The following is a 19,296-nucleotide window of genomic DNA, read 5'->3' as shown; positions in this document are numbered from 1 at the left end:
ATGACAACATAGTCCTTAGAAATCAGCTATCTTTAACTTTTTCATTGTCCCCTTCCCATTGCTTGCATGTCATTTGAATTGACATGCTATGGTTTATGAAAGATTTTGAGCACTGTGCTTAGTCCTAAGATTGGCCTTAAGTTGAGGTTTTGTATTTGCTGCCTTGAGCTTCCCTTAAGTCTCGTGGGACTCGCTTTTCTACTTCTATACTTTTTTGCTTAATGCATAATAGGTTCTCTCCATGATTGCCTCTTTTGAATGTTTGAGTTTCATAGTTTGTGTTTCACTTGGGAGATTTTTTTGTTTTTTTTTGTTTAGTACTTATGGTTGTTTGCCTTATACATGTCCATAATATTTTGTCATGGTACAGATATATTCTGTCTTATTTTGAACTGTTAAGTTGGGTAAAACAAATGGGCATCTCGATGGAGGTGGAGGTTGGCTATTATGGTAAAATTGAAACCAAAGGCATGTGAATGAAACTCGAAGTTAGTAGTGGATTTGGTGCAAACAACCCGTACACTTGCTATGGAATATATGGAAGCTTAGAGAAATAATCACTAGATAGCTCCGTTGAAGTGTACATGGCCTCCTATAGGTTCATGTTATAAGGTAAATTTTGCCATCAAGAAATTGTAGAACAATAGATGGTGTGGCTTGAAGGTACAATGATAGTGGAAGTCAATGTATAGGAGCTCTATATGCAAGAATAGTAGAAGGAAATGATCAAATTGAAGTGTAGGCTTTAAGATTACGATGAGCGCTTTGATGTGGATTTGGGGCTTCAAGCTTGAGGTAGATTGTGAATTTAAAAGTCCAATAGATGAAGTCAGCTTGGACCTACCAATTTGAGCATTGGCCATATCCTTCCTTAATGATGTTAGATCGCTTGGTTCTTCTACGAATATATTTTTCTCTTATGGCTTTCTTTGAACAAGTGAACTAGTAGAGAAGATAGCATGTGAAGCAAAGAACTAGCTGGGTTTGCTAGACAATGATGTATTGGGTGGAGGAGCATGTATTAAGACTTTACTAAAACGTGATGTACCTGCACAATTAAAAAAAGGAAAAAAAAAAAACCCAAATGTGTTTGTAGCATTTTTTAGTGGAATTTCTTGCTTCCTTTTGGCATTTTTACTACAGTGTTACTCCAATAAAATTTAAATCAATTTTTTTTTTATATTGAAAGTTGTGCTATTACCCATGACATTAAAAATCACTACTCATGTTTTAGTTTAAACTAAAACATGAATGACAACTGGCATGTGAGGTGTCTATCCTTCAAGTTCTTTTCTTCATTTTGTTGTCATCTATTTCCTAACTTGATAATGAAAATTAACCACAGAATATTTACTTTCATGAAGATTAATAGAATATTTATTTTTTTATTATTAGAGTCTTTTTTTTTTTTAGTAAAGAATTCTTAGTACATGCTTTTCCTACAATGGACCACTTTGCATATTAAGGCATTTATGGAAGTCATTCACATGCACTTGACAATAGCCATGTGAGTCATCCACTATGCCTAATTAGGCAACATGATATTGTTGTTGAAAAGATACACGTGTTCTCTAAACCTTTTGGTCTTCTTTTTTTAACGCATGTGACATTTTTCTTTTAATTATACATGAGTACTTGTTATTTGTTTCATTTTAAAAGGATGTTTTTAATGGATTTGTTACTCTATTTGCTTGGCAAGAAAAGCCTGCAAAAGTAAAAGGAAAATAAGAAATTAAGTACTTGGAAGATTCATTAATATCACTTTCATGTGTTAGTGTTACTCATTCATTTGTGCTTCTGGGTTTGTTTCAGTTTCAGTTTCTAGGAATTGGGTTGTTGTTATTTGATTTCATGTTTTTGTGTTTTGGGGGAGAGATGGTGTGAATATGTAGTTGATGTTTTTTTGGTTGGAATGTATTTGTGGATTGGGTTGTGTGAATTTAAGGTATTGGATTGTTGTTGGAACTTGTTTATTTTGGATGGTTGTGTTGGAAACTTGTGATAGCAGGGGAAAATTCTTCAGTTCGATAACAGCGAAAAACAGCCAAAAAAGAGGGCAGGAGAAAAAAAAAAAAAAAAGAGAAGATATAGCCGCGTTTTAAAAACGCGGCTATAGTTTCTATGCTAGGTTGGCAAACGAACGACAGAGGGCTATAGCCGCGTTTTTTATAAACGCGGCTATAGTCTGCAGCCCGTAGCCGCGTTGATAACCGCGGCTCAAGCGGGTCCGTAGCCGCGTTTGAAAACGCGGCTATAGACCCGATGCCTATAGCCGTGGTTCAAAAACGCGGCTGGTCCGTCCGTAGCCGCGTTTTTAAAAACGCGGCAGACCCCGCGGTCCGTTGCTGCGCCGCTTAGGCCGCGTTTACAAACGCGGCTCTAGAAAACGCGGCTATAGGATATAGCCGCGTTTTCGGGGTCTATAGCCGCGTTTTTGAAACGCGGCTATAGGCCCCGTTTTTTGTAGTGACTGAAAATTCCTTATTTATTAAAACAGAACCGTGGATAAGGTGACCCCTTAAATACCACATTAGCTGAAAATGATGTGATTTAAATAAATCAATTTAATCTTGGAATTGTGGTTTACGGAGTCACCATATTTAACTTCAATTAAATTTTCCAAAGTATTTCTACCAATCTTCATCATGTAATTTTTGCCATTCTTCTCAATCAATTCAATCTTCCTCCGCTGTAAGTTTGTTTAAGACTTTCTCTTCTCTCCCCTTGTGAGTGTATTAAAAATATTTAGTATTCTAAAAATAAAAATTCAATCTTCCTCACTTTTGATCAAATACACCTTACCCCAAACGTAAGTTAGTTATCATAAACTTCGAAGTCAAAAATTAACAACTCCATATTCTTTCCAACCTGTATAGTAATTAGACTAACACAAATCCAATTAATTCCATATATATATATATAGAGAGGTGCTACGTCGACAACATTTTTACAACATTTTCACAACAAATCATAGGTGGTTAGTTATTATTGGTTCAAATTTGAATCTTAACACTAAGATTACTTTTTTGCCCCAACAATAACAACCAGTAACAACCTGTCACTTAAGATTTGTTGTAAAAATGTTGTGGACATATCATTTTATATATATATATATATATATATATATATATGCTTTTTTACGTACGCTTGTGCTTTGATAGTTGATATAGGTGGCTTTAAAAATTGTAAAAACGCAACAAAATATACAGCTCCCGGTATTGGCTGGAGTCAATCTATGCAAAGGGACCCATGCAATAGAAAATTAGCTTGCTTTGATCTGGGAAATGATGGAACTAAGATTTAATAATCCAAAAATATTTTAGAGAGAAAATACAGGCGGAATATTTATTTGACAGCAAATGAAGTTTTTATTATATGAGAGAACCAATTAATCTACTCGATCACTATCAGTTTTTTAATTTTCAACCATCTTCTAATGTATAAAAATAAAAATAAATAAAAACCTGACAATGACCTATCAAGCATCGATCAACCCATGCTAAAAAATCTTAACAAAGACAAATTATAACTAGGATTAATCTCTAAATATTTATAACAATGATAAAATTGAGGCTAACATGGATCCGACCCTTGCATATTTTAAATCCAACTATTCTCTCGTAGACTGATAATTCTAGATTCAGGACAAAGTTATGCTGAGGACATAGAGGAGGAATAGAAGTTCAGGAATTCAATGCCGAGCTCGAGGAAGAGAAGTTAAAAAGCAAAATATAGAATAACGTGTAGACCTTTAGTTTTCCTGTAATAACGTGTTCTAATTAATGTTTCATTAATTAATATAAAATGAAAATACTCCAAAATAATATTTTCATAAATTTTATTGTTAAACGTATAACAAAATGTTAAAAACTAACTTAGTATCGGATACACATTGCATTTTCAAACGCGCGTTTTCTCTTCTTTTTTTTTTATTTTTTTGCACTGCAACCTTTTCAGTTACGGCTACCGTTCATGAACAGTAACCACATTTGTTGACTTTTTCGTCTGTGAACAGTGCATTCGTGCACAGTTCACGAATCCACAAACTTCACTTTTTAGTCACTTTTTTTATTAAAAATAGATCCCATGGTACTATTTATATATTTAAAAATTATTTTACTACAATATTTTCAGTTTTTAACAATAAGTTCTATCTAAACAGATCTTTAAATTCATTAGTTATTCTCATGAAATCCTACTTATCTATTTCTAAACAGATAATAGTATGTGTTGCTTTTGTTCTTTACTCTTCTTCTACTATGAATAGTACAATGTTGCTAGTGAGATCAAGTGACTCGTTATCATCACTTGGACATTAATCAGGCAGGAAGTACGATACCTCAAGTTTTTTGTTCTTTGTTTTTTGTTTTTTGTTTTCTTTTTTTATTAAAAAAAAATCACGGGTCCTACCAATGTGATAGACTAATAGTTTCTTGAGAAGTGTGTCGAATTTTTTTGTTTTCAGAAAATTGAATCCAATTTTACTGTGCAAAATAAATAATGAGAAATTTTTTTTGTTTTTTTTTTTTAATATAAATAAGAACAAAATTCTATGGCAATCTTGTAAACAAACCAAAAGGTTGTGAGACCTACACCATTGGTTATCTCAATCACATTCAGAAAATAAACTTTTCCTCAAAACTTAATATATTGACCAAACCACGTTGCTTGGTCACAAATCATGAAAACTTCTCCTCTTGAAAGCTTATTTTCAAAAATAGGTGTCGAACACAAATCATGTCAAAATTTGTGTTTTGAAAACTAGTTTCAAATACACTTTGAGTTTAGAAAACAAAAAACAAAAATCGGATGACTGAACAGGCTCAACTTCACTTCCTTTCTAAAACCTTGTTCGACTTAGCTCTTATATAGTGGAAAATTGGAAATCCAAGGGAGCATCTCTGCTCATGTTTGTGTTCTTTCAAAACGCATTCATTTCAAGATGTCCTCAAATAATATAATAGGTGAGCTATACCTAGTTGGAAGGCAAATCTTACCCAATTAACCTGTGGCGCTTGATCTTTCCCCTAACAATTTTAAGGGTCCCATCCCATCCCTATGGAATTATTGGGATGGTTGGACATATCCTAATTCATATTGGGGATTGCAATTTGCAACAATCTAAAGCATTTGTTATTGAACAACAACAGTTTGAATGAAGCATTCCAGAACAGCAAGGAGCCTTTCACAACGTTTGTATTGACATTAGTAATAACTTCATCAATGGAAGTTATATTGACATCAGTCGTATACCTTTAAAAATATTTAAAAATAATTATTGTAATGATATTAAAATATATAATATAAATCACTCACAAAAGTTTATTGGCAATACTTATTATAATTTTTTTTTCCTCCTTGAAAGAATATATTCAAAATTAAAATTAATAGAATCCTACTTTAGACTGATTGAACTGGATTTTTTTTTTTTTTTTTGGTGTAGAATCTTGCATATAAAAAGATGTTTAGTATTTTGGCACCATAAGAAGCGAGAAGTAAGACACAAATTACCAATTAAAAAATACAAACCATTTAAAGTTATTGTTTTATGTCACAAACTATTTTAATTAAGGTTGTTAGTGAAAAATGCGGTATTTATAGTTTTAGACTAGTATCACTTTACTAGAGAAACATTAATTGAGAGGTATGCAAGAGAGGTGACATCCATATTGTCATCTTCTCTAACCCATGTTATAACACGTGTTACAGTGTTAGACCATCGCCTTCCACCTCCTGATCAAGTGTATGCACCCAATATGTTCTCATCATCGCCACAATTGCATTGCTCACGCACCAAACCAAAGTCTATGCCTACAATGAAATTGCGTGGTTCACGAGTTTTTTTTCAGTGGAATTTGCTTTTGCCTGATTATGTTTCAAACATAATCAGACAAATCAGCCATCCGATTTGACTTCGACCCTGTCGAGGAAATTGCATGCCCTCCGCATTCAATATAGTATTTCGTTTGTCTAGTAACGATAAGACTAAAGCACCGTGTTGACCTCTTTTTGACCCTAAAATTGCACTTTCCAAAGGATCTCTTTTGGAACCTTTAATAACGTGATCAAATCAATCTTGCACTAATTTAACGTAAAAACACTCCTACTAGTAAGATTCTTCGCAATGAGTCCTGACTTGGAAGTGCAAGTAGCTTCTCAGAACGTACAATGTGGTGCAGTGGTCACTTTCATAATTTCATTGTATAATTTTAGTGCAATGACAAGTTTAGACCAACCTTTTCACGAAGAAATTCTACAAAAATAAAAGATTTAAAAATATATATATATATTATTTTTTAATAGCTTTCAATTTTTTTTCCTTTGTAAAGCTAGCGTATATTATGGTGGTGGCAGAAAAATGTAATGTTTATTCCTTTGTAGTGGTGGCACTAAAAACGTTAATGGGAAGACTTCCAAAAAACCTCTTGACTTCATAATTGTCATCATCATCTTCTCAAATTTTGATTTTGAAGGAAATAGTAAATCAATGCTTGTAAACTCCATATCATATAGTCGCACTGGATATTTTCTTTTCTGCAACTATAGCATTTGCATGCTTACACACCAAACCAAAGTCTCAATCTACATTGAAATGGGCGTCCCAAGAATTTCTTTCCCGTAAGACACCAATTGCTAACCCCTTAATGCAGTTTTACTATGGCAGTTGAATAATTAAAAATCTTATATGATTGAAGAAAGTGAAACTCAATCATAAAGTGCTTATTTTTTGGTTGAGTGTCATCTTGTTTAATGAACTTATATGAAACGAAAATGTTGTGCACACAAGAACAATGCTATAAAAATCCTGTAATCATGCAAAAATGTATCTATTCTTCTCATAAATTTGTATCCTGAAATTAATTTGCATCATAAAATATAATTCCTTAACACTTTTCTAATGCCACACATTTATAATACTGATCCTCATTGAGAATTTCCAAAGGGTCATCAATATCATTGACCTAAAGAAAGACTTGTACAGACCACTCAGTTTGCCTTGTTATAGGATATACGCAATAGTAAAGGCAAATTTAATGCATATAAATTTTTTATTTTTTATTTTTTTAGTAAAGAATTAATAAGAAAGAAAGGTCGACAAAAGAAAAGGCCTTTACTTTTGAAGTCTTCGTGGGCCAAGATCAAAAGCATTAGGCTAAAGTGCCTATGGTGGCAAACACATAAATCAAAACTTATCTTACTAAGTTATTATAGCATTCCCATCTGCCAAAAAAATTCTATTTTACATCTTAAAAACTTACTTTATCTATTTTACCAACTCATTGCACAACTCACCCTGCATCCTAATTTTTATTTTTGCATACAACTCAATAAAATAATATAAACTACTTAATAAAATAATATATAAAAATAAAATAAATAAAAAAAACTAATTTCTCTCTCTTCTCATATCTCACTCTTTCCTCTCTCCAGCAAACACCTAAAAGATTAGCTCAGCCACCCACCACCCCATCACCACACACCCCACAACAACCACCAACCAAAAAAAAAAAACTCAAAAACCCAACAATCCCCACCACCACATCTAACACCCACCCACCACCCCACCACCACAGGCACCCCCTAGCAACCACCCAAAAAAAAATAAACCCAGCAACCCCACAATCCCCACCACCGATACACACACCACCACCACCACCTTTAACACCCACCCACCTACCACCCCACCACCACACACCCCCCCCCACAACCACCAAAAAAAAAAAAACCAACAACCCTAGTCCCCACCACCGATACACACACCACCCCCCCCCCCCCCCCCCCCCCCCCCCCCCACACCCCCACCACCAAAAAAAAAAAAAAAAAAAAAAAAAAAAACCTAGCAACCCCAGTCGCCACCACTGATACACACCACCACCAATACACACACACCTACACACCACCTCTAAGAATAGATCTCACTTAAAATTGTCGCTTTAGGGTTTACAATACTTTGAGCCGGCCCTGAATACTTATTATAATTTTTTTTTTCTCCTTGAAAGAATATTTTCAAAATTAAAATTAATAGAATCCTACTTTAGATTGATTGAACTAAACATATATATATATATATATATATATATATATATATATATATATTTTATATAGAATCGTACATATAAAAAGGTGTTTAGTATTTTGGCATCTTAAGAAGCGAGAAGTAAGACACAAATTACCTATTAAAAAATACAAACCATTTAAAGTTATTGTTTTATGTCACAAACTATATTAATTAAGGTTGTTAGTGAAAAATGTGATATTTATAGTTTTAGACTGGTGTCACTAGAGAAACATTAATTGAGGGGTATGCAAGAGAGGTGACATCCATATTGTCATCTTCTCTAAAACCCATGTTATACTAGGTGTTACAGTGTTAGACCATCGCCTTCCACCTCCTGATCAAGTGTTTGTACCCAATATGTTCTCATCATCGCCACAATTGCGCATTGCTCACGCACCAAACCAAAGTCTATGCCTACAATGAAATTGCGTGGTTCAGGAGTTTTTTTTCAGTGGAATTTACATAATCAGACAAATCAGCCATCCGACTTGACTTCGTCCCTGTCGAGGAAATTGCATGCCCTCCGCATGCAATATAGTATTTGGTTTGCCTAGTAACGGTAAGACTAAAGCACCGTGTTGACCTCTTTATGACCCTAAAATTGCACTTTCCAAAGGATCTCTTTTGGAACCTTTAATAACGTGGTCAAATCAATCTTGCACTAATTTAACGTGAAAACACTCCTACTAGTAAGATTCTTCGCAATGAGTCCTGACTTGGAAGTGCAAGCTTCTCAGAACCTACAATGTGGTGTAGTGGTCACTTTCATAATTTCATTGTATAATTTTAATGCAATGACACGTTTAGACCAACCTTTCCACGAATAAATTCTACAAAAATAAAAGATCTAAAAAAACAAAAATAAAATATTAAATTTTTTAATAGCTTTCAAATTTTTTTTTCCTTTGTAAAACTAGCGTATATTATGGTGGTGCAGAAAAATGTAAGGTCTATACATTTGTAGTAGTGGCACCAGAAACATTAATAGAAAGACATCCAAAAAACCTCTAGATTTCACTATCATTGTCATCTTCTCAAATTTTGATTTTGAAGAAAATAGTAAATCAATGCTTGTAAACTCCATATCATATAGTCACACTGGATATTTTCTTTTTAGCAACTATAGCATTTGCATGCTTACACACCAAACCAAAGTCTCAGTCTACATTAATTGAAATGGGCGTCCCAAGAATTTTTTTCTCGTAAGACACCAATTGCTAACCCCTTATTGCAATTTTACTATGGCAGTTGAATAATTAAAAATGTTATATGATTGAAAAAAGTGAAACTCAATCATAAAGAGCTTATTTTTTGGTTGAGTGTCATCTTGTTTAATGAACTTATATGAAACGAAAATGCTGTGCACAGAAGTCACAAGAACAATGCTATTAAAATCCTGTAATCACGCAAAAATGTATCTATTCTTCTCTTAAATTTGTAGCCTGAAATTAATTTGCATCATAAAATATAATTCCTTAACACTTTTCTAATGCCACACATTTATAATACTGATACTCATTAAGAAATTCCAAAGGGTCATCCATATCATTGACCTAAAGAAAGACTCGTACAGACTACGGAGTTTGCCTTGTTATAGGATATACGTAATAGTAAAGGCAACTTTAATGCGTATAAATTTTTTATTTTTTATTTTTTAGAAAAGAATTAATAAGAAAGAAAGGTAGACAAAAGAAAAGACCTTGACTTTTAAAGTCTTCGTGGGCCAAGATCAAAAGCATTAGGCTAAAGTGCCTATGGCCGGTGGCAAACACATAAATCAAAACTTGTCTTACTAAGTTATTATAGTATTTGCATCTGGGTGCTCAAAAAATTTCTATTTTACATCTTAAACACTTACTTTATCTATATTACAGACATATTTTACAACTCACCTTACATCCTAATTTTTATTTTTGCATACAACTCAATAAAATAATATAAATTACTTAATAAAATAATATATAAAAAACTAATTTCCCTCTCTTCTCCCATCTCACTCTTTCCTCTCTCCAACAACCACTAGAAAGATTAGCTCAACCACCCACCACCCCACCACCCCACACCCCCCCCCCACCACCAACCCAAAAAAAAACCCCCGAACCCCCCCAATCACCACCACCGATACACAAACCACCACCACATCTAACACCCACCCACCACCCCACCACCATAGACACCCCCTAGCAACCACCAAAAAAAAAAAACCAACCCCACAATCCCCACCACCAATACACACACCACCACCACCTTTAACACCCACCCAGCACCCCACCACCACACACACCCCCCAACAACCACCAAAAAAAAAAAAACCAGCAACCCTAGTCCCCACCACCAATACACACACCACCGCCACCTCTAACACCCTCCCACCACCACACACAACCCTTGCAACCACCAAAAAAAAACCCCAGCAACCCCAGTCCCCACCACCACCAATACACACACACATACACACCACCTCTAACACACAAAAACCCATGGCCACAGATCTACCCAAAGCATACTCAGCCGCCGATCTACACAAAGTAAGGTCAGACCTCCACTACACCTTCCACCATGCGGATCCACATACTCAAACCTCCACTATGCCGATCCACAAACCAAAACCTCTACCACGTTGATCCACAAACCCACGCTCTCCACCTCACCACCACAGCAACACCCCAAAACCACGACAATAACCCACCTCACCACCATAGCAACACCCAACCACCACGACAACACCATATGCACGGAAACCCACAAAAAAAATCAAAGGAAAATCCACACAAAACCCACAAGCACCGAGCAAGCAGATAGTTGAGGGAGCAGAGTTTCAGAGAGAAGGGAATTGAGAGAGAGAGAGAGAGAGAGAGAGAGAGAGAGAGAGAGAGAGAGAGAGAGAGAGAGAGAGAGAGAGAAATGAATAAATTAATATTATTTCAGTTTACAAACTCGTGAATAGTAGGTTCTAAATATAAGTACCTACTGTTTATGGGTTCTAAAATTTTTAGAATTTGCATACCAAGTTGGAGAATGCTTTTAGGTTCTTAGCAGTGGCGTATTAAAGGACCAAGGGGGTCCTGGGACCCCCCAAAATTTTTGAAAAAATTAAAAAAAAATTGGAAATATCTTAAATAATTAGAAAATTTTTAAATAACCTTATCATTTTGGTCCTCCCATGCCATAATAAACATTGTCTGCCCTTAAAATATGATTTGTGACTACCCTAAGTTTTTTTTATGCCCAATAAAATTAAACTTTGGTCCATAATTTGGTCAACTTAACAATATATTAGGGTCTTTCAAACAAAAACAAAGAACCCAAAAAGAATTGCACGATACTATTTTACATTTCATGCAAAAAAAAAAAAATTATATATGACCTCCCAAAGATAAATTTCTGGCTCCGCCACTAGTTCTCAGTGGCTAAAATAGCAACTGGGAGTGTTTTACACCCCCGAATGCAAATGCTCTAAGTGTGTCAAGCACATAAAAGATTTTTGACTTGAAGTTAATAAGAGTTAACCCATACTTGGGGCCAGGTGAGTTTGGTCCTCATCGCATTTGTATGGGTGTTTCCACTAATAAATTTTCTATACTGAAAAATCAAAGGACCGCGACTTCTAGTAGCAAGTAGCAACTGAAGTTTTTGCTATATGAGAGCACCATTTAATCCAATCGGTCACTTATCAGAATTTTAATTCTCAATTGATTTTTAATTTTCAATTATCCTCTAATGTAAAAATAAAAATAAAAATACATAAAAACTTGACAATGACCTATAAACCCATGTTAAAAAATCTTAACAGTGACCAAGTTTAACTAGGCTGAATCTCCAATAATTGTAAAAATGCTAAAATGGAGGCAAACATGAATCCAACCCACGCATAGGGGAATAGAAATCCAATAATTCAGTACGGAGGAATTGAAGTAAAAATTAAAGCAAGATGGAATAATATTCTTTCGGTGGAATTTGATTACGTTCTCTTCTCGATCGATTACATGCAGGCACTTACCCATCCCATGTGATGATGTGAGTTCGTCCCTTAAGAGAAATTCACATTCCTTTTTCATCCAATTTTAGTATTTGGTTATGTTGCAATTACAAGATTTAGGGTCCGTGTGGACCTATGGAAAGTAACAAATCAAGACTAGGAAACGCAAGCTTCTCAGAAAGTGCGATAGATACATTAATTGAATCACATCACAATGTGGAAATATAGTTGTACTATGATAATGAAGAAATTTCATGGAAGAATTCATGGAAAGCAGATGTTTGTTTACGAGTATCTTTTCTATAAGATTCACGTTGGAATTTAAAAAAAGTGAAGATGCCCACTATTCACTCTCTAGCTGTGTCGCACTTACTAAAGTGACTTGAGCCACGGATATAATATAAGTAACAATCAACCATCTGCTATTGCACTCTATCAATTATACACTTCAACATATGGCACCCTCAGTTTCCATTTCCGTTCTGGTAGTAGCATGGGTCCTTTGTGTCTTCGTGCGTTCTACAAATATGTTTACCGCTGCTGTCTCTGTGGCAGCATCTGAATCATCAATGCTACAACTAGAGGCGAAGGCACTGCGGGAGAGTGGGTGGTGGAGTGGTCACTACAACTATACCTCCTTAAATTATTGCGAGTGGGATGAAATAAGATGCAATGCTGGTGGAAGCGTCATAGAGATTTACATGGACGGGGTCTATCTTGGGGATAAGATCCGGAAATTCAACTTCTCTTCCTTCCCAAATTTAGTCCTTCTTAATCTTCAGAATACTGGACTTCGAGGGAGCATCCCTCAACAAATAGGTACTCTTTCAAAACTATCCTCCCTAGATCTTTCCATTAATAATCTTACAGGCCTAGGTCACTTCCCACTTTTTCTCACAAACCTCACTCAATTAGAAATTTTGTTCATTTCCTACAATCTAATCAGTGGGCCCATTCCCGAAGATTTCGGAAATCTAAAAAATCTTCAGGCATTAGATCTGGGAAATAACAAACTCACAGGATCAATTCCTTCAGCTCTAGGCCATTTAACCAATCTCTGGGGTTTGGGTTTGGATTCTAATAAGATCACTGGTTCCATACCCGACATATTGGGAGATTTAAAAAATCTTCAAATATTAATTCTGGGAAATAACAAACTCACCGGACTAATTGCGTCAGCTCTGCGCATTTTCACCAATCTCCACAATTTGACAAGATTGTATCTTGAATCGAACCAATTCAACGGCTCTATTCCCCTAGAGATAGGCAACATGAAGAGTCTTACGGACCTGAACCTCAGCAATAACAACATTGTTGGTGAAATCCCTTCTACCATAGGTCATTTAACTAATTTGTCCTATTTGTCCCTTAGTTGGAATCAAATCAATGGTTCTGTGCCAGTAGAAATAGCTAATTGCTTTTCATTGGCCAACTTGTCTTTAAGCCACAACAACTTAACTAGAAGCATTCCCCCTCAATTCAGTGATCTTGTTTCTTTACGTTTTATTGACCTCAGTTACAATAAACTCACAGGCAGCGTTCCCCTTTATTTTGTTAACTTAGAATTTAACCTGTCATACAATTCTTTGAAGGGTCAAATCTCAAATATTTTCCGAAATCATAGTTTTGACACATTTACCGGCAATAAAGATTTATGCGGTAACTTCGAAGATTTCTCTCCTTGCCTTCCATCTTCCCAAACTATGAGCAAAATAAGAATGTCACTTCCCCCCATAATTTTCATTGTGCTTTTACTTCTTGGGTATTTTTTCTACTCTCGATTTTGGGTTGGGAAAACACAATCCAATCCAAGCGGAACAAAAAATGGGGACTTGTTCTCAATATGGAATTTTGATGGAAAAATTGCATATGAAGACATCATTGAAGCAACAAGGGACTTTGACATTAGATACTGCATTGGAACGGGTGGTTATGGTAGTGTTTACAAAGCACAATTGCCTAGTGGAAAAGTTGTTGCCTTGAAAAAACTTCATCGCTTAGAGGCTGAAGACCCAACTTTTGACAAGAGTTTCAGGAACGAGGTAAAAATGTTAACAGAAATTCGGCATCGAAACATTGTGAAACTTCATGGTTATTGCTTGCACAAACGATGCATGTTTTTGGTTTATCAATACATGGAAAGGGGAAGCTTATTTTGTATCCTAAGCAACGATGTTGAAGCAATGGAATTGGATTGGACTAAGAGGCTAAACATCATCAAAAGCATAGCACATGCCTTATCTTACATGCATCATGAGTGCATCCCAGTAATTATGCATCGTGATATATCAAGCAACAATATTTTGTTGAACTCTGAGCTGGAGGCTTTTATCTCTGATTTTGGCACAGCTAGAATTCTTGATCCTGATTCCTCTAACCAAACTTTAGTTGTCGGAACCTATGGTTATATTGCCCCAGGTAAATTATTGTTTAATTATTATACTCATATCTTATGCATTTAACACCTATTTTAAAAAGACTACCGCTTACCCTTGGTGTGGTGGTCACTATAAAAGTATAAATGCTTGTGGGATGTGGGGGGCAAGGGTCAGGTTTAAGTCTCCAGCAGGAAGTTTCACACACATATACACTTAGATTATACTAGAGTAGAAATTATATCTTGTATAAAAAAAAATAATTTAAAAACCTATTTTAAAAAGGTTAGCCATGTGGGACCATCCCAATAACCATGCTAGTTTACTTTATTATTTTTTATATGAATCATGCTGGGTAACAAGCAATCATATGGAGAAATATATTACATTTTTAAATAGTTTTCATTTATTTTCCTATGCAGAACTGGCATATACAATGGTGGTGACTGAAAAATGTGATGTTTATAGCTTTGGAATGGTGGCACTAGAAATATTAATGGGAAAACATCCAGGAGAACTATTGACTTCATCATCAACATTATCTTCTCAAAATTTGATGTTAAAAGAAATATTAGATCAACGTTTGCCACCTCCAAATCGTTCGATTGCACCAGATATTTTCTTTGCCGCTTCTATAGCCTTTGCATGCTTACGCACCAAACCAAGGTCTCGGCCTACAATGAAATGGGTCTCCCAAGAATGTCTCTCCAGTAAGAAACCACAAGCCATCCCCTTGCATGCAATTTCGCTATGGCAGTTGAAGAATCAAGAAACTTATATGATGGGAGAGAGTGAAACTCAAACATGTAGTGCTTTTTGTTAGGTTGTGTATCATATGGTTTGATGAACTTATGAGAAAAAAAAAATGTTGTGTAGGAATGATTATCTTCTTTTCTTTTTCTTTTTTTAAGAAAAGAAAATGCTATGAAAATTATGTAATCCTGTAAGGTTTATCTATTTCTTCATGATTTGTGGCCTGTATTTTGCATCAGGAAATATAGATCTCTTATTATAGAAGGAACTATTTTTGGGGGGGGGGGGGGGGGCGGGCGGGCGGGGAGGAACTATAGTGGGACTAAAGGGAAGCCATGGGCCTTGGGCCCATGGCCCCTCCTAATAGTCTTCTTTCATATTAAAATCTGATTGGACCCGATTCAGTCGTGCTATACTTGTTTTTCAGTTAAAAACAATAGCAGAGCTTTTCATTGTCAAGGGGCTATCCCATTGGAGAGTAATATGGTGTAATAGGACCACCCCTATTTGAGAGTACCATTTGTCTTCTTAGGTTAATTAAAGTTTAATTCTACGTTAGTTCTCTTTGAGTAGTTTTTTATATCACGTCTCACAGAAGATTCATATATAGATTTTTTTTTTTTTTCTTAATTGTAATTCTTTAGGCTATTTTTGTCTTCTTATAATCTCTTTTTAATAAAATTATTTTTACCTATACAAAACTATTTTGAGTTTCCTTTTGGAGTTTTAAAATAAGAAACGTCTCGAATTAAACAACAACAATTTTTAGAGACAAGAAAATTAAAGGAATTTTTTTTGACACATTGGTACGATAAAATATTCACTAAAGTACATTTTGAGTAGCACCATGTTCAATATGCGATTGTCTTTGCATGTATGAATGCTCTAAGCATACTTTTGAGTGGTAAAAATGCCAACCATTGAAAATACTCATTAATTAAAACAAAATCGTGGATAAGGTGACCCTTAAATACCACATTGGCTCAAAATGATGTGATTTTGAATAAATCAATTTAATCATGGAAGTACGGTTTATGGAGTCACCATATTCAACTTCAATTAATGGTTTTACAAATTTGAATAGATACGATGTTTTATTATGTATGTGAATGATATATATATCAAACAATTAGACCCAACTTCATAACTCATTGGGGTAATATATCAAACACTTTATGTGTAAAAAGTAAAACCTCAAAACACTTAAACTTTCTTGGTTAACACTTCATTACCCATTTGTATTAAAACAAGTTCATAACACCCAAACCATCAAAGTATCATATACTCACCTCTCCACACCACCAAGACCTCCAAAATCCATTACCCAACAAAAATAGTGATTAGGTGACCACTAGAGCAAAATAATATAAGCAAAGTTTCAAATTTCACAAACTTTACACACACACACACACACACACACACACACACACACACACACACACACACATATATATATATATATATATATATATATATATATATATATATATATATATCACATAGTCCAACTTCAAATTGAATAATCAACAACAAACAATTAAACTCAACTTCATAACTCGTTGAGGTCATATATCAAACACTTGATGTGCAAAAAGCAAAACCTCATGATACATAAACTTTCATGGTTAACACTTCATAACCCATTTGTTTTAAAACAAGTTCATAGCACCCAAACCATCAAAGTATCACATACTCACCTCTAGAGCAAAATAATTTAAATAAAATTTCAGATTTCACAAACTTTATATACATAGAGGGAAAAGGTTGTAGAATGAGAAAAGGTTGCTTTGGCACTTTAGATAGAGGGAAAGAGAGAAGAACGTAGAGGAAAAAAGAGAAATACTGAGAATTAGATTAAGAGTTTGAAACTGTAAGTTTTGGCAAAGATGAAGCGAGAAACTAATGAGAGGGGCTGGGTAAAGAGCAAAAACGGATGAGAGAGGAATTGTAGACAATGTAGAGTGTGTTTGTGAAAAAAAGTATTTCTTTGAGGATCCAGATCCTCTCCATTTCAATATGAAATGGAGAGTGTCCATTTAAGGGTTGAGATTGATTTAAAATCAATCTATGGCCTAAAATCGGCCACGCCATTTAAAATACACTTAATAGAATGAGTCATAATTAACGTTAGTTTTCAATGTTTCTTCTCTCTATGGGTTCTCACTTTCTTTGTCTCTCTCATCAAAGATCCATGGCTCCTTTAACTTTTACCCACACGACCATTGAACCGACATCACTACAACGATGATGCTCCGACAACCTCTCCACCCTAGTCGTGAATCAATGGTTTTTCAATCACCCACCTCTGTTTCTAAACGCTAACCAATAAAAAATATTAGATCTGGTAAAGAATTTTTTATATGAGATTTATGATTTTTTTTTTCTTGCATGTTTTCTTTGCCAAGTTCATCCCCTTTCTTTAATTGAATTTTTCCCCCTTCCTTGCTATATATCTCTAGTAACTGTAGAGTGAAGACTGTAATTGGTGTATGGGTCTTTCTCATCTCGATTTGTATCTATTTTATCTTATTTTAATTTTCTTTTTGTTTGCCGAGACCTTTGAGGACTGGGTTTCTTTTCAAAATAACTATAAAATCCAAACAATATTATTAGTTAGCCAACGTTTGAAACTAATTTGGTTTCTAACAAATCGAGTCCATATGACTTGATTTTGGACTTATAAATTGAGTACATTGTACTCGATTTTCCCATCGTGGCGCCGGCTGAGGTGGACAATATGTCCACGTAGGCGTAGAAATCGAGTCCATTGAGAGTGAGATTGAGTGATCTATACAAAACCCTTTAAACAAAAACAAAAAAAACAAAAACAAAAAACAAAAAAACAAAAAAACAAAAAAAAAACCAAAAAACAAAAGCAAGGAACTTAGTGATAGAATCAATTACCTGAGAGTGAGAGAGAGAGAGAGACGGTGAATGACTTAACGAGGCTCGAAAAGATGCTAGGCTCGTAGAGATGGTGGGTCAGAGAGATGGTCAATATAAAGGGAGAGTCTGATGAGGAGAGAAGCCAAAGACGACAGAATGAGCCACTGATGAGGCCGAGCCACCGATGAGTTGAGAGGAGAATGACAGAGAGAGAGAGAGAGAGAGAAAGAGAGAGGATAGGTCTCGTGCTTGAGTGGATTTAAGCATCTGGGTGTTTTGAGAGTGAGAGTGAGAGACAGTGTGAGACTGAGTGAGTTTTAAATTTGAGTTTTTGAGTGATTTTAAGAGTGAGATGAGTGTGATCTGTGGTTTTGAGAGTGAGAGTGAGAGACTGAGTGCGAGAGGTGTTTGAGAGTGTTTTGGTGAGAGTGATCTGTGATTTTGAGTGATTTGGGACACGTGGACGGCTGAACAGAAATCGAGTCCAAGAGACTCGAGTTCTTAAAATGACTCCAATGCACTCGAGTTTCATATCTACGTGGACATATTGTCCACCTCAGTTAGTGCCACGATGGGAAAATCGAGTACAATGTACTCGATTTGTTAGAAACCAAATTAGTTTCAAATGTTGGTTAACTAATAATATTGTTTGGATTTTATAGTTATTTTAAAAAAATCCTTGAGGACTTATTTTGTTTCAGTTTTGATCCGACTGGACTTTCTTATTGACGGTGAAAAGCTTGACTAGTTGGTCTATGTTTGCCACTAGTTTTTCTGCATGTTCAGTAATGGTTTATTTTGGTTAATACATATCATTCGATTATTTAAGAGGGAAAAAGAGAGAGACCATGTATTTGTACGTTAATTCTTGCAGTGGACGATTTTTCCAACATCAAACTATATTGTAACATCAAATTATATTGAAAGATTAAGCTAGAGTATGTTAAAGTAGAATTTCTATCTTGTATAAAAAAAAATTAAAAATTAAAAAATTAAACATTCAAGTCTTACCACTACCAGGATTAATATGGATTTCAGCAGTATGTTAAGCACGAGATGATTGAAGAGCAATGTGTCGGGTTGAGTGGTGAACTTTGTCACCTTGTGATTTTAGTTTGAAGTTTGAACAAATTGAAACAGGATTATGCTTCATAGCTTAATAATAATTTTGAACATTGAAGTTTGTCACAGTGTATCAAGGGTAAGTTACATAAGCTATAAAATAAAATCAATGACTATCTGTT

The 19,296-nt window shown here is 35.0% G+C and overlaps 1 protein-coding gene across 1 annotated transcript; it reads left to right on the top strand.

The window, feature by feature from the left end:
* Nucleotides 1-12,473: 12,473 nt before the first annotated feature.
* On the top strand, nucleotides 12,474-15,384 carry LOC142607720 (uncharacterized). Its single transcript, XM_075779321.1, has 2 exons — nucleotides 12,474-14,456; nucleotides 14,836-15,384. Exons 1-2 carry the CDS (start codon nucleotides 12,494-12,496, stop codon nucleotides 15,234-15,236), a joined length of 2,364 nt encoding a protein of 787 aa, XP_075635436.1. The 5' UTR covers nucleotides 12,474-12,493; the 3' UTR covers nucleotides 15,237-15,384.
* The last annotated feature ends 3,912 nt before the right edge of the window (nucleotides 15,385-19,296 follow it).

The sequence above is a fragment of the Castanea sativa genome, chromosome 1 (genome assembly GCF_040712315.1).
Source record: "Castanea sativa cultivar Marrone di Chiusa Pesio chromosome 1, ASM4071231v1".
NCBI lineage: Eukaryota > Viridiplantae > Streptophyta > Magnoliopsida > Fagales > Fagaceae > Castanea > Castanea sativa.
This window is presented reverse-complemented; position numbering and strand designations above follow the sequence as displayed.

Bases quoted from the DNA above. Each gene is read 5' to 3' on its own strand.
- LOC142607720 (XM_075779321.1), top strand. From the start codon at position 12,494: ATGGCACCCTCAGTTTCCATTTCCGTTCTGGTAGTAGCATGGGTCCTT. The intron at 14,457-14,835 runs GTAAATTATTGT...TTTCCTATGCAG, and splicing joins CTATGGTTATATTGCCCCAG to AACTGGCATATACAATGGTG.